At 43.3% G+C, this 23656-nt stretch overlaps 1 protein-coding gene across 1 annotated transcript in view; it reads right to left on the bottom strand.

Annotated features, from left to right (window-relative positions):
- Positions 1–23656, bottom strand: part of ttn.1 (titin, tandem duplicate 1) — a 167479-nt gene that overhangs the window by 80723 nt on the left and 63100 nt on the right. Inside the window, exons 77-118 of the mRNA XM_070448227.1 lie at positions 23411–23537; positions 22793–22935; positions 21658–21781; positions 18779–19045; positions 18583–18680; positions 18289–18457; positions 17930–18196; positions 17518–17784; positions 17140–17418; positions 16642–17050; positions 16420–16544; positions 16063–16329; positions 15706–15975; positions 15291–15590; positions 14853–15155; positions 14581–14768; positions 14338–14452; positions 13923–14207; positions 13644–13795; positions 13364–13511; positions 13068–13245; positions 12684–12805; positions 10836–11123; positions 10430–10726; positions 10122–10308; positions 9886–10001; positions 9452–9751; positions 8642–8941; positions 8426–8531; positions 8123–8319; positions 7596–7901; positions 7189–7488; positions 6764–7063; positions 6270–6572; positions 4753–5133; positions 4313–4615; positions 3855–4154; positions 3343–3639; positions 2765–3049; positions 2240–2533; positions 1746–2045; positions 1305–1613 (exon numbers count right to left, since the gene is read on the bottom strand). Of these exons, the coding sequence (XP_070304328.1) occupies positions 1305–1613; positions 1746–2045; positions 2240–2533; positions 2765–3049; positions 3343–3639; positions 3855–4154; positions 4313–4615; positions 4753–5133; positions 6270–6572; positions 6764–7063; positions 7189–7488; positions 7596–7901; positions 8123–8319; positions 8426–8531; positions 8642–8941; positions 9452–9751; positions 9886–10001; positions 10122–10308; positions 10430–10726; positions 10836–11123; positions 12684–12805; positions 13068–13245; positions 13364–13511; positions 13644–13795; positions 13923–14207; positions 14338–14452; positions 14581–14768; positions 14853–15155; positions 15291–15590; positions 15706–15975; positions 16063–16329; positions 16420–16544; positions 16642–17050; positions 17140–17418; positions 17518–17784; positions 17930–18196; positions 18289–18457; positions 18583–18680; positions 18779–19045; positions 21658–21781; positions 22793–22935; positions 23411–23537 (10072 nt within the window). The remainder of the gene's footprint in view (positions 1–1304; positions 1614–1745; positions 2046–2239; positions 2534–2764; positions 3050–3342; positions 3640–3854; positions 4155–4312; positions 4616–4752; positions 5134–6269; positions 6573–6763; positions 7064–7188; positions 7489–7595; positions 7902–8122; positions 8320–8425; positions 8532–8641; positions 8942–9451; positions 9752–9885; positions 10002–10121; positions 10309–10429; positions 10727–10835; positions 11124–12683; positions 12806–13067; positions 13246–13363; positions 13512–13643; positions 13796–13922; positions 14208–14337; positions 14453–14580; positions 14769–14852; positions 15156–15290; positions 15591–15705; positions 15976–16062; positions 16330–16419; positions 16545–16641; positions 17051–17139; positions 17419–17517; positions 17785–17929; positions 18197–18288; positions 18458–18582; positions 18681–18778; positions 19046–21657; positions 21782–22792; positions 22936–23410; positions 23538–23656) is intronic.

Genomic DNA, 23656 nt, shown 5'->3' on the forward strand with positions numbered 1-23656 from the left:
TGGCACCTACTACTATACCCCGTTCAAAGGCACTTAAAGATTTTGTCTTGCCCATTCACCCTCTAAATGGCACACATACACAATCCATGTCTTAATTGTCTCAAGGCTTAAAAATCCTTCTTTAACCTGTCTCCTCACCTTCATCTACAGTGATTGAAGTAGATTTAACAAGTGACATCAATAAGGGGTCATAGCTTTCACCTGGATTCACCTGGTCAGTCTATGTCATGGAAAGAGCAGGTGCTCTTTATGTTTTGTACACTTAGTGTATAACTAATTTAGTTTATTAGTTACACCACCACATTCACGAAAATGGTTCGCTCCTACAGACAGTGAGTCATGTGGCTATGGCTTGCTATATAAAGCAGGCAGACAGGCATTGAGGCATTCTGTTACTGTTTGATTGAACATTAGAATGGGCAAAACTAGTGACCTAAGAGTCATTGAGCGTGGTATTATTGCCGGTGCCAGGCGTTCCGGTTCCAGTATCTCAGAAACAGCCTTTTTACGCACGACAGTGTCTAGGGTTTACAAAGAATGGTGTGACAACAAAAACATCAATCAGCGGCAGTCCTGTGGGCGATAACAGCTTGTTGATGAGAGAGGTCGAAGGAGAATGGCAAGAATCGTGCAATCTAACAGGCGGGCCACAAACAGGCAAATAATGGTGCAGTACAACAGTGGTGTGCAGAACGGCATCTCGGAAGGCACAACTCATCAGTCCTTGTCTTGGGGTATTGCAGCTGACGACCACTCCGGGTTTCACTACTATCAGCGAAAAACAAGAAGAAGCGGCTCCAGTGGGCACGAGATCACCAACACTGGACAATTGAGGCATGGAAAAACATTGCCTGGTCTGACAAATCCCGGTTCCGGTTATGTCATGCTGATGGCAGAGTCAGGATTTGACGTAAGCAGCAGTAGTCCATGGCCCCATCCTGCCTTGTGTCAATGGTACAGGCTGTTGGCGGTGGTGTAATGGTTTGAGGAATGTTTTCCTGGCACACATTAGCTCCCTTGATGCCAAGTGAGCAACATTTGAATGTCACACCTTGTAGAATCCATCCCCTGAAGAATTCAGGCTATTCTGGAGGCAAAGGGGGGTCCGACCTGGCACCAGATGGACGTACCTAATGAACTGGCCGCTGAGTGTAAGTCCAAAGATTGATGAAGCAACTGCTGATTGCCCCGTTAAGACCTTTTGTAGCGCTGACACACCTACGTACGATTATACTAATATTATAATTGTATGGTTATCACAGATCTGTTTGCTGAAAATGTTAATGATCGCTGAAAATGTTTACCTAGAACCTCCACATGGATGATGCGGTGTGCTTTGCCATGGCAGTTGGTGGCAGCCAGTTTGTAGTCTCCCTTGTCTCCTCTGATAGTCTCAGGGATGCTGATCTTGGTGGTGCACTTGGTGCGGGCCACCTCCTCGAACTCCATCAGCAGTGTCTCAGTAGCCATGGGGATGACGACGTCATCCTTAGACCACTGAACCTCTGGCATTGGCAGACCCACCACCTCAGCAGGGATCTCAATAGCCGCTCCCTTCCTCACAATGATTGTATCTCTCTTGAAATGCTCCAAGATTGAGATTTCGGGGGGAACTATGATAACAGACCACACAAGGCATTTCGTTAAGATGAATACAAAAAAAGCAGTTTACTGTGGTTGCTTTATTATCCAAGACAAATATATTGTTTATGGTAAGGTTTATCGAAGAGTGTAACATTACTTACTTTCATCATCCTGTATGTTAGCACTGATTGGTTTGGAGCGTTCGCCCTCTCCCACCTCAGTCACGGCAAACACACGGAACTGATACACGTGGTTCTCTGATAGGTTCTCCAATTTGATGTGTAAGTCTTTGCAGAGCTTGCGATTGGCCACGTCAAACTCAGTTCCATCTGCTCTCATCTTCTCAACATAGTAACCCGTGATTGGGCTACCTCCATCGCTGCGAGGTGGCTCCCAAGCAAGAGCAATAGCAGTCGTCCACCTCTCGGTGTAGTGCAGTTTCAATGGTGGAGATGGAACAGCTGAAAGAAAGGAGTTCAATTTCAGAATCATTTTCAGATATTAAAATCTGTAAATAGAAAGAAAGACACTCCAGCACATTGTGATCGTAGATTCTCCACAAACAATGTAATGCATCTTAGAACCAGATAAGATTCTAACATCTTTGAATTAGCTTTTTTTTCTCCAATAACGCCATTTTCTTCACTCGTCATACCTTTGGGATCCGAAGCCAGAATAGGCCCAATGTCCGTTGGGGCGCCATCACCGTACTTGTTCCTTGCAAAAACACGGAAATCGTACTCTTCCTCTGAAAGCAAACCCTGAATGTCACACTTGCATGAAGCAGTCTCGATAGGTTGTCTGAATAGCTTCATTTTTGCATCCTTTTTCTCCACTACGTAGCCGATGACATCGCTGCCACCGTTATCTAGAGGATCTGCCCAGCTCAAGCTGATGTTCTTCTTGGTGACATGAGTAGTCTTCAGATTAACCACAGGCCCAGGGACATCTAGTTACAACCACACAAAAGGGTAAAAAATTAAGAGGATGAGAAAACTCAAGATAGGAGAACTATGGCCTGTATTCATAAAGCGTCTCAGAATAGTAGTGCCGATCTAGGATCAGTTTAGCCTTTTAGATTATAATGAACAAGATTATATAGACATTGGGGACATGATCCTAGATCAGCACTTCTCCTCTGAGATGCTCTATGTGAGCAATTGATTGCTTGCACACTTACCCATGACGTCAACTCTAGTGACAGCAGACTTGGTTCCACTGCTGTTGGTTCCAGAGATCTGGTACTTTCCGTGATCAGTTCTCTTGGCGTACTTGATGAACAGAAGGCTGTTCTTTCCTTCTGTTTCGATCACAACATGCTCTTTGTCAGTTTCAGCCTCATCCTTCATCCATTTCACTTCTGGTTGTGGTCTGCCGATGGCGAACGCTGGCAGTCTCAGAGCCTCGCCGGCTTTGATGATGACTCCGTTCTTCACAGAGGCATCAAAGTCAACCACTGGGGGCTCTGGGGACATAGACATAGAAATGTTTGTTTCATGAGTACACTCTAGGCCAATAAAAAAATATATAAATATTATATGGTAGTATGATATCATTAGCTCGGTGACATATTTGCATTATATGAGCTGACTGGTTGAGCTAAATGGTGAAGCTGAATGATTTCACTATATGAGTTAACTGGCTTGTTCTCTGGGGTCAACGCCAGGTTATTGTAAAGCACTATGTGACAACTGCTGATATAAAAAGGGCTTTATAAATACATTTGATTGTTTGATTGATTGATTGATAGATAGATACCTTGAGGCTCCTTCACAGTGACTGGTTCAGTCATGCCAGGTGCTCCCGGTCCGGCGTCATTGACAGCAATAACCCGGATGTAATAGTCAGCGCCCTCCGTCAGCCCAGTCACTGTATACTTCAGCTCCTTGCATCTGAACTCTGTACTACGTTTCCATTCCTTCTCTCCAGCCAGAACACTCTCAACATGGTAGCCAAGTATATCTCCTCCTCCATTGTACAGGGGGGGAACCCAGGCAATATCAACTGTTGTCGCAGAGGTATCAATAACTCTTGGAGTGGGTGGGCCAGGTGGCACTGTAGAGGCAGAAAGAGATAACTTGAGTCAATGCTTATAATATTGATAATAGTGTGTCAACTAAGGCATATAGGGGTGAATCCTAACTTCCACTTATATCAAATTTTCACGTAAGCTCCCATTGACATCAATGTTTGACTAAGTAATAAAAAATAAAAAACGTAGGATTCCACAATAGATTGTAGTGTTGGTATCTATTCTCAGATAAACTTACAGATTGGATCCATAGCAATCTGGGGATCAGTTGGGACACTGAAGGGTCCGGGGCCAGCCAGATTCTCAGCACAGACTCTGAATATGTATACCAGGCCTTCCATAAGACCCTCAATCTTCACAGAGAGGGAATTGAGCAGGAAGCGGTTCACCCTAGTCCAGTGTTTGCTGTTCATTTCCTTCCTCTCAATCCAGTAGCCCAGGATGGGACTACCGTTGTCCTTGGGCTCATGCCAGGAGATGAACACACTGTTGGCAGTCACCTCTCCAATTCTGGGTGTGTTTGGAGCATCGGGTGGATCTTGAAAGAATAGAAGGGGAAAAGTAGAATGTTGTAATTGGCAGTTAATGACAAAAACAAACACTTTTACCAGTGATAGTAAGGGGAAAATACACATTTCAACAAACGTTTATAACTGATAGTAAAGGAAAAACAGAAATGTAATTGTAGATATTTACCGAATTGGTTCTTGGCAACGACTGGCTCAGAGAGACATGAAGGTCCGCAGCCAAACTTGTTCTCAGCGGTAATACGGAAGATGTACTCCTTTCCTTCAATCAGTTTGGTAACAGGATAGTTGCAAACCTTGAGGGTTGAAGTTACCGTGATCCATCCGATATCTTCATTCTTGTTGTCTTTCTTTTCAAGGATGTAGTTCAGGATCTCACTACCACCATCGTCAAGAGGAGGGTCGAACTTGCAGATGACAGAGGTGTCCCTGATCTCCTCAAAGACAAAGTTCACTGGAGGTCCAGGCTTATCTGTACAAATCATAGAAAAGAGAATGTTGAAACTGTTGTTGATGGCTTATGCTCCAGGAGGAGTAAAATTACTAAATAAGTAAGTAAAGTTCTGAAAAATGACTGAAAGTAGTTTGTGATGAGGATCATTGGCTTACCAAGGACGTTGACGTCACAGTATGCAGTTGCAACACCATGAGAGTTCTCGGCCTGGATGCAGAAGTGACCGTGGTCAGCTCTGATGGAGTCTCGCACCAAGATTGAGGTCTCGCCCTTCTTTACAGCATAAGAAAGACGCTCATGAAGAGGGGTTACGAACACCTCAGGTTCTTCAGGTTCAACCTTGCCCCCCTTCTTCTTCTTCAGAATAGGCGGTACTGGCTTCTTCTCTGGTACATTCTTGACGTCTTCGTTGTTCCTGAGCCAGGTGACAGTTGGGTATGGAGCGCCAGAGATGTAGGCGTCCAGGCGGATCTCCTCACCCTTCCTGATGCACAGGCCATGCTGCAGGCGAGCATGGAGGGACACCTTGGGTTTTTCTGAAAGAATTGACAACACAAAGGCTAAACCATAGAAATAGATTGAATAGAACAGGTGTCCCCATTCAAGTCAATGATGGCATAATGGATAGACTGGTAGCCATTGTGAGTGTATCCATGCCAGGAAGTAAAAGCAGGAAGTGTACCCTTCAAACTGTTCTGTGATTTGTTGAGTCAACTCAACTGACATAAAAAAGACATTCCATTGCACGAGCTGCATCATTTCAATGAACATTCTACATTACCATGGCAATCAAGCATCAGTTGATAGAATATTCCAAATCACCATGGAAATTATTGCATCACAAGACCAGGCAGCCATTGCAAGTGTACAATACGAGTACAATACGAGTGTACAATACAATACTTTTCCAGTAACATTGCTAGGGTTAAAGCTTCCAAGCCTGTTCTATTCATTCTATTTGTATGGGTTAAACCACATGTTATTATTATACATACACTTTGGCCTCGATTCAATCAGATATAGCGTCAACTGCGTTGGCCGACATCCACATAGTGTGTTGGAGGTGTAGCTGTGGTATGAGCTGACCAATCGGTGAGCGGCTGCTCTTGTGTGTCACGAACCACTCCCTTCCTTATTATCCCTATACTGCGTTAGAAGTTCAAAACGGCAATATCGTTTAAGCTCTATCGATTATAGAAATAATGACAGGCTAATGCATGTTTTCATGTTCATTTGGATGGGGGGATTTATAGCCTATCAGCCTAATCGAAGTGTAGACAATAGTGTAGACAATAAAACATCGCGCATTCGAGTGTTTGAACTTGTAACGCGGCTGCATGAACTTCTAACGCGGCTGCATGGGATTTGTCGGATATAAAGTTGGGTGTGGTTTCGTTGCATCCAATGGCAGTTTTCACAATAAGGTAGCACAAGGATCCGCTTGTGGATTTCACAGCTCTAACACAGTTGTGTCTCCGACACTGGCAAAACATGCGGGTGTCGGCTAGCACGGATCTGATAGAATCTAGCTCTTGATCTTTCAAATTGGTGTACATCAGACGCTAATGACCTTCAGAGTCCATTTGGAGCGCTTTTCAAGGACCCAAAGGCATTTTACAATACAGAACAAATAACAAACAAAAATAAAACAATGTCAAAAAGGTAGCCATACCAACGGGAGCAGCGATCATGGTCATTGGAGTGCTGCGAGACGGCTCGCTGACTCCAGCAGCGTTCTCAGCGCGAACACGGAACTGATACTCTTTGCCTTCCTTCATATCCTTCACCACATAGGTGAAACCAGGCACCAGGGATGGGTTGATTCTCTGGAATCTATCACCGTCCTTCTCAATGCATTCCAGGATGTAGCCAGTGATGGCGCAACCACCGTCAGACACTGGTGGTTTCCAGGTCAGTGTGATAGAGTTGGCGGTTGGATCATGAGCCTCAACATCAATGGGTGGATCTGGTTTCTCTGTAAATAACAGGAAAAATAACATCAATACATATCTCTGCAATCCATAATCCACGGAGCCGAGAAGGGTTCATACATCCAACACATTCTCCTATATAATGCGTTCCTGCTCCTTCAAAAATGGTGGTGAAGAAACTATCAAGCAATTCTAACCAACTGTGAAAAGTTGGAAAGTGTTCCAGAACACTTACGTTTCACTTCCATAGTGATGACAGGGTTGCGGAGCTCCAGGAATGGCCCAGAGCCGACATTGTTGACAGCCTTGACCCGGAAGTGATATTCTTCGTTCAGCTTGAGATCGTTGACCTGGTAGGTCAGGATGTTTTCTCCTGACATCAGAGGCCTGAAAGTCTTATTAGAAGCCCCTCTACGCTCCAGAACGTAGTGGAGAATTGGAGTACCACCATCACTCTCTGGAGCCTCCCATGTCAGCTTGCAGGAGTTCTTAGTGATCTCATCTGCATTGATGTCCTTGCATTGGCCGGGCAGACCTGTGAATATAACGCAGAATATGCTATACAGTCTGTTTTCTGCATTTTAAGTAAAACATATTTTGACTTAACACCAAATATTTTCACAGTGAAGAATTCAAGTGAATACTATATGTGAATCTTACCAATAACTTTAACGTTGATGATTCTGGTGGCTGTTCCGATCGCATTCTCCAGAGTGACGGAGTATTCTCCAGCATCATCATGCACACACTTCATCACTTCCAGGTGGACACTGTTGAGCTCACAAGTCATCGACAGTCTGTCATCATTCTGTAACTTTGTGCCAATGGCAGTATCTGTGTGGATGATTTTGCTCCAGACCATCTCTGGTTTGGGGATGGCATTGTATGGGATGTTGATATGCAGCTTGTCACCCTCAACCACCACAATGTCTAGGGCCTCCATGTCCATAGTAGGAATACCTGAGAGAGGGGATAAAGAGATGTATATGTTACTTCCCATTTATTTTCAATAAGTGGCATAAGATTTATTTCCATTTGACACTTAGGGGTATGGTAAGTATGCTTACAGTCTGGATCCTTGGCAAAGACCTTCTCAGAAATGGCAGAAGGATCGCTGACACCAACAGAGTTGATGGCACGGACTCTCAGGACATATTGTTTCTCTGGCTTGATGCTTTCCTCTGCTTTGTATTTGAGCTCCTTGACTGGGCGAGTGTTGATTCTCATCCACTTCTCAGCTTTAGCCTCTCGGAGCTCAACATGGTATCCTGTGATGGGGCTACCTCCATTCTTCAATGGTACCTTCCAGGTAATGTTGATATGCTCTCTACTGGCACCAACTATGACCAAGTCAACAGGAGGAGATGGTGGACCTGGGAAGAAGAAAAAACACATTATTCACATTGGTTTCCTTTGAAAAGTAGTGGAAGGCGCTCTACCAATGTGAGAAGAGGTGTCTCGTGGAGTGTGAGCGAGAGTTGCACCTTTTCCTTCCTAATATTGATTGCCTTTGCCATGCCAAGACAAAGTTATATTAAATAATCATTCTACAGTATAAGATGAATATACATTGAGAATGTAACAGACAACTCACTTGTAGCATCCTCAATGGTGACTACTTCTGTTGGTTCACTAGGGTGTCCAACACCGGCCTCATTCTCAGCACGGACCTGGAACTGAACCTCAGTGCCCTCATCCACGTCTGTGACTTTGTAGGTGCACAGAGCGTCAGGGGTCTTTCCAGACTTCACCCAGCGGGTTCCAAGTTTCTCTTTCTTCTCAATGACGTACCTAAAAAGCAAATGGTATGTATTATTTTAAAATGGTTTAAAATTACTTAAATACAAATACTGTCATGACAAACATATAGACAATTACAAGTTTGTTATTCACTTACTTTGTAATGGGTCTCCCACCATTACTCTTTGGAGCTTCCCATTTCAGTTCAACGTGTCTCTTGGACACCTCCACAATAGTCAAGGCATAAGGTGGCCCAGGAGTGGCTGGAAAGAAAAAGATAAAAGCAAAGTTCATAAGTTGTAAGAACTACTCCATTGACTTTAATTCTCCATCAACAACAGAATGACTGAAGTGGGACAGGATAGAAACGTACTGAAAGTATCTTTAGCTAGAACAGAGTCTTCCAGTTCACAATAATCACTCTGTCCGACTGCGTTCTCAGCAGCCACGCGGAACACATAGAGAGAGCCCTCATTCAGTGGAGTGACAGTGTACTTCAGCTCCTTCACAGTGGTGTCCACCGCAGTCCAGGTCTTACGCCTGACGTCCCTCTTCTCAACAACGTAGTTGGTGATTGGAGAGCCACCGTCGTTGTCAGGAGCTTGCCACTTCAGCTCAGCGTTGATCTTTGTGATGTTGGCCACCTCAAGCCATTGAGGAGGTGATGGAGGATCTGTTGAATAGAAAAGGCTAAATGAAGCTCATATAATTTCCAATTCCAAATAGTCATCCAACTAGTATTGTGTCTCAAAGCCAGGGATCATCAACTGGATTCAGCTGAGGGACAATTTTTTGTTGAGCGGATGGTCAGGGGGCCGGAACATAATTACAAATAATTTGTAGACTGCAATGTGACCGCAAGAAGACCAAACATATATAATATTTCACAAAAACATAATAATTTCAAATCTTGCTTACATTTGTATACGATCACATATATCTCTCTATTATGCATGGGAATACTTTGGAACAGATTTCCAAAATTCAAATCACTTGGAGCTGATTTGCTGGTGTTTTTACAGTCTTCTGTCCAACAATAAAAATATTAAACATTTATAAACTTTATTTTTTCATCAAGCTTGGGGGGCCAAATAAAATCACCCACGATCAAATTTGGCCAGCGAGCCGCCAGTTGGGGATCCCTGCTCTAAGCCTAATTGTCGGAGTTAGCATCATGACTTACAGAGTCTTTCCTTGCAGACCACAGGATCGCTAGGGTCACTGGGCTCACTCTCTCCTGCGCAGTTGACGGCCTTGACTCTGAATGAGTACTCCTGTTTCTCCATCAAACCCTTCAGGAAGTGCTCAGTCTGGGGCACGTCCTCTGCTGCTCTGATCCATGCTTCGGTGCCAGTCTTCAGGAACTCAATGATGTAACCCTCGATCTTGGCACCGCCGTCGTGCTCTGGCCTGGTCCATTGCAGGAAGGCAGATGTCTTAGCTATTTCTCTGATGAAGGGTTTGCCAGGAGCCCATGGAGGATCTGGAATACAAGTAACATGACAGGTTTATGACAGGTCTTATTTTACTGATGATACTTGTTTTCTTTAAATGATAAAGCTATCTTTTTCATTTATGAAAAGAATATAACTAAATGATCAATATAACACAACATACCAATTGGATCCTTGACCAAGACTGGATCAGTCTCAGTGCTTGGTTTTCCTGGTCCTGCAAGATTCTCGGCCAAGACACGGAACTTGTACTTCTTCTTGGTAGGCAAGCCCTTCACCCTGAAATTAACATATTTTATACGACTGTGGATATACACATACAAAATCACAAAATGTAATATAATAGATAACTATAGTATAGTACAGTATAATTATAGAACCTAAACAGGCCAACTGTACCTAAAGGTGATGTCCTTGATGGGCAGCTTGTTGCATCTGATCCATTTGTCATTTTCTGGGTCGAACCTCTCGATCCAGTACCCAGTGATAGGACTGCCACCATCCTCATCAGGCTCGTACCATGTCAGAGTCAGAGAGTCCTTAGCAATATCAGAAGGCTGCAATCTGGATGGAGCACCAGGAGGATCTAAAAGACAACAGCAACACATATATAATGCAATAATAGAACAGAGGACTATGTTTAATGAATGACAGTGTAAAAAGTATATTACATTGACAACATAAATGTAAGATAGTAGATAACGTACCAAAGGAGTATTTGGCGATGATTGGCACATGCTCATTAGGGGCGCCGATGCCGTACTGGTTCTCAGCCTGTACTCTGAAGACGTATTCCTTTTCAGGGGTAAGTTTTGTGGCATTGAAGGTGGTTTGTTTCACCGTGGATGACAGTTTGGTCCACTCCTCTTTGTCGAAGGGTCTGAGCTCCACAATGTAGTTGGTGACGACAGAACCTCCGTCGTCTCTGGGAGGGTTCCAGGCCAGGTAGCAGGAGTGGTTGGTGATCTCAGAGATATCAAACGCAGCTGGAGGACCAGGCTTATCTGTTGGGTGACATTCAAATATTGTTATAAACATAAAAAATGTGTTGTTCCAAAGTTGTAATTTCATTCAATTTTTTCATTGACATTTAGGGTAAAAAATATATCGTACCAAGAATGTTGACATCAACAGTTGCGGTAGCACGACCACTACTGTTGACTGCCTCAATGATGTAGGTAGATGTGTCTTCTCTGACGGTTTTGGCGATAGACAAAGTGGAGTTTCCTGTCTTGGTATCGATGGTGATGCGATCATCTCCCTTCAGGACCAGGTCAGCCTTGGTCCATTTTACCTTGGGTTCGGGCTTTCCGACAATATCAGCTGGAAGCTCAATCTTGGTTCCGGCTCTGGCGGTCAAACCAGCCAGCAACTTCACGTCCAGTTGAATCTCTGGAGGCTCTGTTGGGATCAATTGGAAACAGAGTGACATTTCTGCAACAAACCAATGAGAGTTTAACTCAGGGCACGTGTCTTTAGGATTCAGAAAAGAGCTACGTAAATCTTATGTATTATTATCATGATTATATACATTACCTATACATCAACCCCATTATCCCAGAAACCCTAGACCCACTCCAATTTGCATACCGCTCCAACAGATCCACAGATGATGCAATCTCTATTGCACTCCACACTGCCCTTTCCTACCTGGACAAAAGTAACACCTATGTGAGAATGCTATTCATTGACTACAGCTCAGCGTTCAACACCATAGTGCCCTCAAAGCTCATCAATAAGCTAAGGACCCTGGGACTAAACACTTCCCTCTGCAACTGGATCCTGGACTTCCTGACAGGCCACCCCCAGGTGGTAAGGGTAGGTAACAACACATCCGCCATGCTGATCCTCAACACAGGGGCCCCTCAGGGGTTCGTGATCAGCCCCCTCCTGTACTCCCTGTTCACTCATGACCCCACGGCCAGGCACGACTCCAACACCATTAAGTTTGCTGATGACACAACACTGGTAGGCCTGATCACCGACAATGACGAGACAGCCTATAGGGAGGAGGTCAGAGACCTGGCCGTGTGGTACCAGGATAACAACCTCTCCCTTAACGTAATCAAGACAAAGGAGATGATTGTGGACTACAGGAAAAAGAGGACAGGGCACACCCCCATTCTCATCGACGGGGCTGCTGGTTGAGAGCTTCAAGTTCCTTGGTGTCCACATCACCCAACAAACTAACATGGTCCAAGCACACCAAGAAAGTCGTGAAGAGGGCACGACAAAACCTATTCCCCCTCAGGAGGCTGAAAAGATTTGGCATGGGTTCTCAGATCCTCAAAAGGTTCTACAGCTGCACCATCAAGAGCATCCTGACGGGTTGCATCACTGCCTGGTATGGCAACTGCTCGGCCTCTGACGGCAAGGCACCAAAGAGGGTAGTGCGAATGGCCCAGTACATCATTGGGGCCAAGTTCTCTGCCATCCAGGAACTCTATACCAGGCGGTGTCAGAGGAAGGCCCTAAAAATTGTCAAAGACACCCGTCACCCTAGTCATAGACTGTTCTCTCTGCTACCGGAGCGCCAAGTCTAGGTCCAAGAGGCTTCTAAACAGTTTCTACCCCCAAGTCATAAGGCTCCTGAACACCTAATCAAATGGCTACCCAGACTATTTGCATTGTCCCCACTCCCCCTCTTTTACAGCGCTGCTACTGTCTGTTGATATCATCTATGCATAGTCACTTTAATAACTCTACCCACATGTACATATTACCTAAAAAAAACGGTACCCCGCACATTGACTCTGTACCGGTACCCCCTGTATATAGTCTCGCTATTGTTATTTTACTGCTGCTCTTTAATTACTTGTTACTTTTATTTCTTATCTGTATTTTCGTATTTTTTTAAAAACTGCATTGTTGGTTATGGGCTCGTAAGTAAGCATTTCACTATAAGGTCTACTACACCTGTTGTATTCGGCGCATGTGACTAATACAATTTGATTTGATTACCTTTAGGATCAACAGCCAGGATCTCATCTGTAGCCCTGCAGGGTTTGCCTGCTCCCAGCCTGTTGACAGCCCTCACACGGTAGGCATACCACTGTCCCTCAATCAGACCTGTCACCTGGAATCTAAAGGGAACCAACAATCTGGTTAAACTGAGAAAATACGTATTCTCCCTTTCATTGTTAATAGAACATGATCAACTGTTAGTTTTAGTATTATTTAGTCACTGAAAAGTTTCAGCATGGGGTTTGATCAATTGCAAATTAAACATACTTCTAAAAGAATGCTAAACTATCAGGAAATGTACCGCTATCCAAAAATCTAAATCTGATTGAATTTGTGTACAACACAAATTTAGAGTAACAATGATAGAGATTAGGATCTTACTTCAGCTCAGGCAGTGGGTCTCCACATGGCTCCCACTTGTCTGTGCCACGCTGGCATTTGTCTACAACGTAGCTCTTGATTGAAGCTCCGCCGTCGTACTTGGGTGGCTCCCAGTACAGGAAGATGCCCTTTCCTGACTTGTCTCTCCATTTCAGGTTCTCAGGTGGATCCGGCACAGCTTGGAACAAACACATGGTTTACATTCTCCGATCGTGGTAGAGCTTGTGTATGATTTAGTTCAAGTGTACAAATAAATGTGTTACTGTAATCAGTTTCTGAGAAGGATAAGTACTCACTGGCAGGGGAGGACACATTGACTGGCTCGTCAATGTAGGCAGGCTCTCCTGGGCCACACTTGTTGATAGCAGTAACACTGAACAAATACTCTTTGCCTTCAATGACATCTGCCACAGTGAACTCCAGGTCCTGTACACCCATGCAAACCTGAAAAGCAATCGCAATATAAGTTAGTGATAGGATGAATGGAGAGCATATACATACAGACACATTTATTCCTTAGCGGTTATGGTTATAGGAACACTAATTTGTCATTCAAAGTGTACTCATAAGATATACCTTGACCCAGGTCTTGCGGGACACTTCCTTCTTTTCAATTTGGTAGCCAATAACTGGGCTTCCTCCATCATGCTCTGGTGCCTCCCACATCAGGTGCACATGGTGTCTTGTCACCTCGGAAACCTTGAAGTCTTTGGGTGCACTTGGTGATGCTAAACATAAATGGCAAATAATGAGCAAATACTGCCAGTACTACTACACGGTGAGAGGGCTGTAACATATTAATTAAGTTGGTAACATGAAGACTAGTTGTTTTTTCATCACAAGTGTATCACTTACCAATAACATTGACTTCAATCTCTCCAAAGGCACTGGTCACATCATTCTCCAGGTGCAGAGTGTATGTGCCTTTGTCTGGACGCACACTTGGAGCCACTGTCAGTTCTGTGTAGGTGCTCCTTGTAACCATGGACACACGGTCACCAGCAGTGAGCTCTTTATCACCACAGCTCCACTTGGCGGTGGGTGTGGGATATCCAAGAAGAGGGACGCGGATGACAAGTGGATGAGGAACAATGACCTCCAGGCCATCCTTAAATCCACTGAGATCCATGGAAGGTCCAACTAAAATGAAAAAACAACATTATGTTTACATCCACATTACATATTTGTATTTTGTATTTCTTTAAAAAAAAACAATTATGTTCTAGTATCTATTTTCTCTGTTTTAAGTTAACGTTGAATAACAACACACCATGACAATCGTCTGCCAAGAGAGGTCCAAGCTTATCAGCTGGATCTGAAACTCCGGCTGCGTTCTCTGCGCACACTCTGTAGTGGTACTTCATCCCCTGCTTCAGTCCAGATACCTAGGACAACAACAAAAGTCAATCAGTACAATGTAACGAGGGAGGGGAATCAATACAAATGACAGTACAAATTGAACAAACTGGCAACAAGCATATTTCACTGCTTGAAAAAAGAAAGTGGCAATTACCTTGTAGTTAAGGTCCTGACAGAGCCTGGCATTGCATCTGAGCCACTTGTCTGTTCCATCCTCACACTTCTGAATAATGTAGCCAGTGATCATGCTTCCTCCATTGCTGGCGGGGGTCTCCCATGTCAGCTGGACAGAGTTCTTTGTCTGGTCAGTGTAGTTGAAGTTCAATGGTGGGCTTGGTTTCTCTGTAATAGATTTGAAAGTGTTCAACTGTTATCTATGCCACATAAACATTTTCAGTTGGTCAGAACAACATTATCTTGACTCACCAATGGGGTCCATGATCTTAACTGGATCCGTGGCAGCACTTGGCTTGCCAATGCCAGCCTTGTTTTCGGCTTTGACACGGAAGATGTATTCCTTGTTCTCAACGACATCAGTAAGAGTGGCTGTGCGGTCCAGAGCCTTGGCGATCATAGCCACCTCCCAGCTCACAGAGGTCCTGTCACGGAACTCAATGATGTAGGAGGTGATCTCAGATCCGCCATCAGACTTTGGTTTTTCCCAGGAGACTGTGGCTCCGAACCTGTTCACGATGCCAACCACAACGTCCTCAGGTGCCTCTGGCACATCTGAAGTAAAAACAGAGAGATGATTATTTGTTTAGCTTTTGATGCTATAATGGTCATAGGACATCACAGTACAGTTGTAGTTAGTATTGGGAAAATTCATGCATTTGTATTCTACAGTAGTCAAGTATTGCTTACCAAACTTATTCTTGGCCTGGACAGCTTCGTCTGTCTCCACAGTGGGTCCACTGCCCACTCTGTTGCGAGCACATACTCTGAAGAGGTACTTGTTGTCCCTCTGGAGACCGCTAACAGAGTATTCTGGAGCGTCAGCACGGTCAGTGGCAAGGGTCCATGTCTTGCGCTTGATATCACGCCTCTCCACCACATATGCAATGATCTTGCTGCCACCATCACTCTCTGGCTCTTCCCAGGCCAGGCTGACCTCACCATCGGCGGTGTCAACCACTTTGAGGTTCTTCACAGGTCCAGGGACATCTGGAGATCACAAAAACATTAATGACCAACTTTTCAAGCCTCCTAAACTATCTTACTACTGTAGTCCATTAGATGATTTTCAAAAAGAGTAGAACCATGACAGTCCTAGACTTACCAATAACATCCAGATTGATGAATGCCTCTCCCTGTCCGTGTTTGTTCTTGATGACGATCTTGTACCTGCCCTGATCTGTCTTCTTGGGGCTCTTCAGCCTGTATTCTGTCTTGTCTGCGGAGGTGTCAATGTTCTGCACAGGCAGGCTAACGATGTTGAAGAACCACTCAGCCTCTGCACGAGGATAGGCATCGTAGGGGATCGCCATGACAAAAGGCTTTCCAGCGTCTGTGACCAGGTTCTGATCAGTAGTCTTGATCTTTGGCACAGCTGTGATGGAAAATTACAAGTGTGAATACAAAACAACCGTTTACACCGAGAAGTGTTCAAGAGTTCAGGATGGTGACTCTGACATACCTGCCAGTTCCAGCTTGGCTCTGGCATCCTTCTCCTTGGCAACGACTCTGTACTCTCCCTGGTCACGAGGCCTGACCTCACACACCTGGAGTCTGTGGACCTTGCCCTCGCTCATCATCTGGTATTTGTCACCCTGGACGATGATCATGTTGTTCCTCATCCATTTGACCTCAACTCTGTCTTTGTTGAGCTCCACCTCAAACACAATATCTGAGCCTGGGGGCTCAAACACATCCTGAGGTGGTCTGACGATCTCAACTGGGGTCTCTGTGAGAAAGAACAACATAATACATCAGGATAACGAATCTCCCAAAGCGTGATTGTGTATAAGAAAGCATTAGAAAATGAACAACTTACCTTCAACAAAGAGGCGGGCCCTGGATCGCCTGTCTTCCACACCGCAGGCATATTCACACTCATCGTCTGGTCTGCACTTCTTGATCTTGAGTTTGCAAATCCTGCCATCTTTTTCAAATGAGTATCTGTCAAAACACAAGCAAGACAACTTTTTCAGACCTTTCTATTCAATACTCTCAACGTTATCAACACACAACCATTCAATCAATGGGAAATTTGTACCTGGGTCCCTCTCTGATCTCACGACCATTCCTGTACCATTTAACAACAGCCTTCTCTTTAGACAGCTTGCAAGAAAACTCAGCATCCTCAAACTCAGTGATGGTCTGGTCTTTGAGTGGTGTGGAGAAGTCAGTGGGAGCTTCGTTGAGGATCAGCTCAGCAGTGCACTTGTCATCACCAGCCATGGCGGTGTATTCACCCTCATCGTCCATGACACAGTCCTTGATGGTCAGTGTGTGCTTATCTTTCTCCACACGGTACAGGATGCGTTTGCTCATGGTGATCTCCTGGCCAGCCTTCATCCATTTGATGGTGATATCAGGTCTGTTCACCTTGCAGGTGAAGCTGATGGTCTTCTTCTCTTGTGTCTCACAGTCCTCAAGAGGCTCAATAATCTTGAGCTTCTCCTCTGTGAATTCACATGATAGACAAGTCAGTTCCTCAATAACATCCTACAGTATTTGTATCTAGCAAAATTAAATAAGTTACTGTATTTACCTTGTACTTTGGCATTGGCATCGCTCTTGGCATGTTCACCACGATGATTTGTCAATGTAATAGTATAAGTTGCTTCATCTGCCTTCTGAGCACCCTTGATCCTCAGAGAGAACACGTTGTCTTTCTGGATCATGATAAACTTGCTGCTCTCAAACATGGTCTCCTCATTCTTCAGCCACTTAGCTTTAGCTCCCTCAGTGTTCACCTCACAGTTGAAGATGATCTCCTGTCCTTCCTTCACTTGCGTATCCTTGATGGGTGTGATGATTCTGAGTTTCTCTGTTGAGAGAAAAAAACTGTGTCAGCATAACTATCCTTTTCTATTAGATACAGAAGACAGCAATAAACAAATGATGCAGTATTTGTACAAGTACCCACCAATGACAAACAAGTCAGCTGAGGCTTTGGTAGTCCCAATGAAGGCGACATAGCCTCCTTCATCATTTGGTGTACAATTCTTCACTATCAGTGCTCTTCTCTTGCCATCACAGACAACGTCATACTTATCTCCGGAAACAATCTCCTTGTCACCCTTGAGCCATTTGACTTCATAGGTGTCTTTAGAGACTGAGCAGACAAATTCAGCCTTTTCTCCCTCAACCACCTCAAGACTCTGAGGCCTGGCAATGAACTCCGCAGCCAGTTCTAGAAGACCAAAAAAGCAAGATGAGTGGAGATGCATATAATTTGTATCAGCACCTTAACCTGCACTCAAACATATGGACATAATTTATATAATTTTAAAGAATGTATATGTTTTCAATTTACAGCTCATATCTGATTTCTTTACCATTCAGTGTTAATGTTGCAGATGTCTTGGCGTTATGCAGTCTGCAGTTATACTCTCCAGCATCCTCCATCTTGAGATCTTGAATAATGAAGATTCTCTTCCTTCCATCCGTGACCTGTTCATATCTTCCTCCTTCTGGTAGTTCCTGGTCTCCCTTCCACCAGGTGACCTCAGCGCTGGCCTTCGACACTTCACAAATCATCTTCACACTGTCTGTTTCTGTTCCCTCCACATTAGACAGGTTCTTGGTAAACTTAGCCTCTTCCTCTGCAAGGAGAAGATATTGTAATCAGTCAAATCTGTGGTTGATGGTATAGATATGAATCTCGTAGTAACTGAGAATGAAAACAAAGCCTTACCAATAACTGTCAGCATGCCAGAGGACTTGGAGGTCTTAGCGTCACATTCGTACTCTGCTTCATCATCGAAGACTGTCTTGGTGACCACAAGGATACGCTTGACACCATTGGCAATGATCTCGTATTTCTTTCCCTTTCTGATCTCGTTGCCGTCCTTGTACCATTTGACCTGTTTGAACAGACAACAATATATCATCAGACTTCTTGTGCATGTAAACCAATGTTAATTGATTCCTCTGTTTTCATTTAGGTAGAGCTGATTATTTTAAAGTTTTTTCATTCATAATCACTTACCTTGGCATTCTCACGAGACACCTCACACTCAAATCTGGCATTTTCCTTTTCTTTGACCTCAACATCATGGAGTGGCTTAGAGAACTCAACATGTGGAGCTGTAAGCAAAAATATATATTATATACTCTCTAAAACTCTGCTTGCGAATTCTGTTCATTTGCAATATTTATTTGTGTTGAATCATCATTTTACTTACGTTCAACATTCAGGAAAGCAGAGGTTTTGAATTCTTTAGCATCGCATGTATATGTCTTTGAGTCATCTAGAGTACAGCCATGAATGATGAGTCTTCTCTTTCGGCCATCAACAATAAGGTCATATTTCTTAGTTTTGCGGATCTCCTGTGTGTCTCTGAACCACCTGACCTCAGCGTTTTCCCTGGAGACTTCACACTCCAATGTAGCAGTGGCCTCTTCCTCAACTGTCTGGTCCTCCAGAGGTTTGGTAAACTCAACTGGTGGCTCTGTAAAGCAGGAGACCATTATATTAGTTGCAATAAAGATATACAGTGCCCTCAGGAAGTATTCATACCCCTTTACTTGTTCCACATTTTGTTGTGTTATAAACTGAATTCAAAATGGATTAAATATGTTTTTCTCACCCATCTACACACAATACCCCATAATGACAAAGTGAAAACATGTTTTTAGAATTCTTTGCAAATGCATTGAAAATAAAATACAGAAATATCTCATTTACATAAGTATTCACACATTTGGCTGTGATTACAGCTTTGAGTCTTTCTGGGAAAGTCTCTAAGAGCTTTGCACATCTAGATTGTACAATATTTGCACATTATTATTATTTTTTAAATCCTCAAACTCTGTCAAGTTGGTTGTTGATCATTGGTAGATAGCCAATTTCAAGTCTTACCATAGATTTTCAAGCCAATTTAAGTCAGAACTGTAACTAGGCCACTCAGGAACATTCAATGTCATCTTGGTAAGCAACTCCAGTGTATATTTGGCCTTGTGTTTTAGGTTATTGTCCTGCTGAAAGGTGAATTTGTCTCCCAGTGTCTGTTGGAAAGCAGACTGAGCCAGGTTTTCCTCTAGGATTTTGACGGTGCTTAGCTCTATTCATTTTTATCCTGAAAAACTCCCTAGTCCTTGCTGATGACAAGCATACCCATACCATGATGCAGCCACCACCATGCTTGAAAATATGAAGAGTGGTACTCAGTTATGTGTTGTGTTGGATTTGCCCCAAACATAACGCTTTGTATTCAGGACATAAAGTGTATTTCTTTGCCACATTTTTTGCAGTTTTACTTTAGTGCCTTGTTGCATGTTTTGGAATATTATATTCTGTACAGGCTTCCTTCTTTTCACTCTGACATTTAGGTTAGTATTGTGGAGTAACTACAATGTTGTTGATCCATCTTCAATTTTCTCCTATCACAGCCATTAAACTCTGTAACTGTTTTAAAGTCACCATTGGCCTCATGGTGAAATCCATGAGCGGTTTCCTTCCTCTCCGGCAACTGAGTGAGGAAGGACGCCTGTATCTTTGTAGTGACTGGTTGTATTGATACACCATCCAAAGTGTAATTCAATGTCTCATTTTTTATTTTTACCCATCTACCAATAGGTCCCCTTCTTTGCGTCACGCCCTTATCTGGTTCACCTGTCCTTGTGATTGTCTCCACTCCCCTCCAGGTGTCGCCCATCTTCCCCATTATCCCCTGTGTATTTATACCTGTGTTTTCTGTCTGTTAGTGCCAGTTTGTTTTGTTTGTCAAGCTTACCAGCGTTTTGTCCTGTCAGCTCCTGTCTTTTCCCAGCCTCTCTATTTCTCGTCCTCCTGGGTTGTGACCCTTGCCCGTTCTGACCCTGAACCCACTCGCCTGACCACTCTGCCTGCCCCTGAGCCTGCCTGCCGTCTGGTACCTCTGCCCCTATCTGGATTTCCGACCTCTGCCTGACCTGACCCTGAGCCTGCCTGCCCCCTTGTACATTTGCCTCTGTTTGCTGCAATAAACATTGTAACTTCGACAAGGTCTGCACTTGGGTCCTATCTGATTCCTGATACTTTGCGAGACATTGGAAAACCTCCCTGGTCTTTGTGATTGAATCTGTGTTTGAAATTCAATGGTCAAGTGAGGGACCTTACAGAAAATTGTATGTGTGGGGTACAGAGATGAGGTAGTCATTAAAAAAGAATGTTAAACACTATTATTGCACACAGAGTGAGTTCATGAAACTTATGTGACTTGTTAAGCACATTTTTACTCCTCAACTTATTTAGGCTTGCCATAACAAAGGGGTTGAATACTTATTGACTCAAGACATTTCAGCTTTTCATTTTTAATTAATTTGTAATGATTTTGAAAAAAATATAATCCCACTTTAACATTATGGGGTATTGTGTGTAGGCCAGTGACACAACATCTCAATTTAATCCATTTTCAATTCATGCTGTAACTGTCACGGATCCCTCCGGAACTTTCATCACGCACACCTGTCCCCTATCCCCACTGATTAGTATTTCTATATATGTGCCATTTGGTTTCCATGGTCTTGTTGATTATTGTTACAATGTCCGTTGGTGCGTCTGAGTACCTGTGCTGTGTGTTTTGGGCTTTCGTGCCCTTGTGGATTGCGCAGATGATTCCGGGTCTCGGCCCGTGTGTTAATCATCATACGCGCATGTGTATTTATTCGAGGTACTCCTCGCTCTTTTGTTTGGGTTTCAACCCTATGTTTTTGTTACATGTTTGTTTGGTCTTTGTCACCGTGCCTTTACACGGCACGTCGTCAATTGGGCTTAATAAAAACCACTATTACGCATTCCTGCACCTGTCTCTCGATCCTTCATGCCAACGTAACAGTAACACGACAAAATGCTGAAAGAATCAAGGGGTGTGAATACTTTCGGAAGGCACTGTAGATAAATGAACTGTACCCACACTTATGTAGTTGATCTTCTTCCATTTGAAAATATCTGCATGCCATGCTTAACTAGACAAACAAATGTGTGCTAACATGTTTAATAACAAGGACCTCTCTGTTTCAGCAAGGGAGCTCTAGTGGTATGTCAGGTAATCTCCATAATGATTTATCAAATATAACCTACCCCTGACAATGAGTTTGGCCTGGGTCTTGAAGTCCTTTGCAGTGAGCCCGACTTCCCCAGCTTCTGTCAGCTTGACATTTCTGATAGTTAGGCTGTGTCCTCTGCCTTCTGCTCTGGTGACCACCTGAGGAAATAAAACAGTTTAATATGTATGTAAGCCTTGTCTGAGCCAGAACGGCCCATAGGGCAGTAGTCTTTCTCCTGTATCTGTAGAGTGAAGCAGCTTTAAGTACACCACCTGGACGCCAGTCAAACAGATTGATAAAGCCTGATTAATTGTCTTGATTACAAACATGGAACACGTTGTTAATGACCTATTTTACATTTTAAACATACAGCTATGAAATATTACAGCAAAAGTGCAACACTTGGGTGGCTCACCAACTCTTGAAGCTGTTAAAAATAACTCAAGCAACGCTCACAGGAATGAACAGTCAAATGTTATCTCGACACAGATAATGCTGCACAATGACCTGAAGTGTCTATGTCCTTATATGTATAAAATATGTTGGTGACAAAAATATGTATTTTATTTCACTTGTGATTATTATGACTGAGGTAGGTGGGTTTTGAAGATATGTTTTATATTATAATAGCATATCATTTGAAGAGCAAATGTTCCACACTCAATGCGCTTAAGGTAGAAACAAAACAAAAACTGTGAACAACACATTAAAATATAGATAAACAATCACAATACATCAAAACATGACCTACTAATGCAAAACATAGACATTAAGCAGATTAAGCAAATACAAATGTAAAGCTATCTTGGTCTTTAGCTTGGTAGGTATTTAGTTGCGTTTTAAAGGAGGAAATGGAAGCTGCCTCCACGACATGTGCAGGTACAAAGTCAATTATTAAGTATTGTAATGTATTATACAGTAGTTTATGTGAATGCAAGTACTGTACTTACCCTATCACTTTGCTCTAAAGATGTGTAAAACATTTACTTAAAGTGATTGTAATGACTAAGGTAGTCATGTAAATTATTTGGAAAGCCAATAAAGAGCTGAATAATAGACATTTGGAAAGTCAACTATAAAGTATTAGTTGAATTTGCATACATCAATTCAAAAAGAATATCTGCTTATGGCTATACAGCAGTTGTGAATGTAAATTCTGCAGTACTTACCCTTTCACCTAGCTCCATCTTGGTGCTTCCCAAGAACCATTCTACAACGATTCCTTCATAAGTAAGTTCACAGTCGAAAGTGGCGGTCTCCCCGGCAGTAACAGTAACATCCTTGAGAGGCCGCATAAGCCCTATACTCCGCGCTTTAGATCGAGGAGAAGACATGGTTAGTTGACTGACTCATAAGAAACAAGTCCTTCTTTTACCAGACATCTTTGTATCCCAATTCTTAACAGGCATATTCTCCTTGGGTCCCTAAACCACCAGAACAACTAAGGGCTCGAGGTAAAATCGGGTTATCATGGACTGTCCTAGTTATTTGCATTTAGAGTGTCTTCTCACTGTGAATGTTGTAGCTCTACCAATCATAATCACTGACCACCCACTCCAGATAAGGCATGAGGCTTCTAAAATAGCCACAACACCTGATTGGACAACAGCTCTCCCTTGCTGAGCTTTAGTATCTTTTGCCGTCAGTCAACTAGCAAAATGGTGGAGTACAACTTGCACTAGCAAAATGTACTACTTGCCATACAAAAAGTTACTTGTCAGAGGAAAGCCATAATATTTAGTCAAAATTAAAATGTGTGTTTGTATGTTGTGTCATAAGATTCTCACCTTTAACTCTAAGCTGAGCATTGGATTTAGCATTGGCAGCCTGGAAGTCGACACCTCCGGCCTGATCCATGCGAACATTGTATAGGATAAGGACATGCTTTGTACCCTCCTCCTTAATCTCACAGTCCTGAAAACACAGATCACAGAAACATCAGTCACTACATGATACAACCAAATAAATGGTCTTGTTCACATGGGCTATTTCAAATAAATCAAATATTTCAAATAAATCAGTCAATACCACTT

Source organism: Salvelinus sp. IW2-2015, linkage group LG2, assembly GCF_002910315.2.
Source record: "Salvelinus sp. IW2-2015 linkage group LG2, ASM291031v2, whole genome shotgun sequence".
Classification (NCBI taxonomy): Eukaryota; Metazoa; Chordata; class Actinopteri; order Salmoniformes; family Salmonidae; genus Salvelinus; species Salvelinus sp. IW2-2015.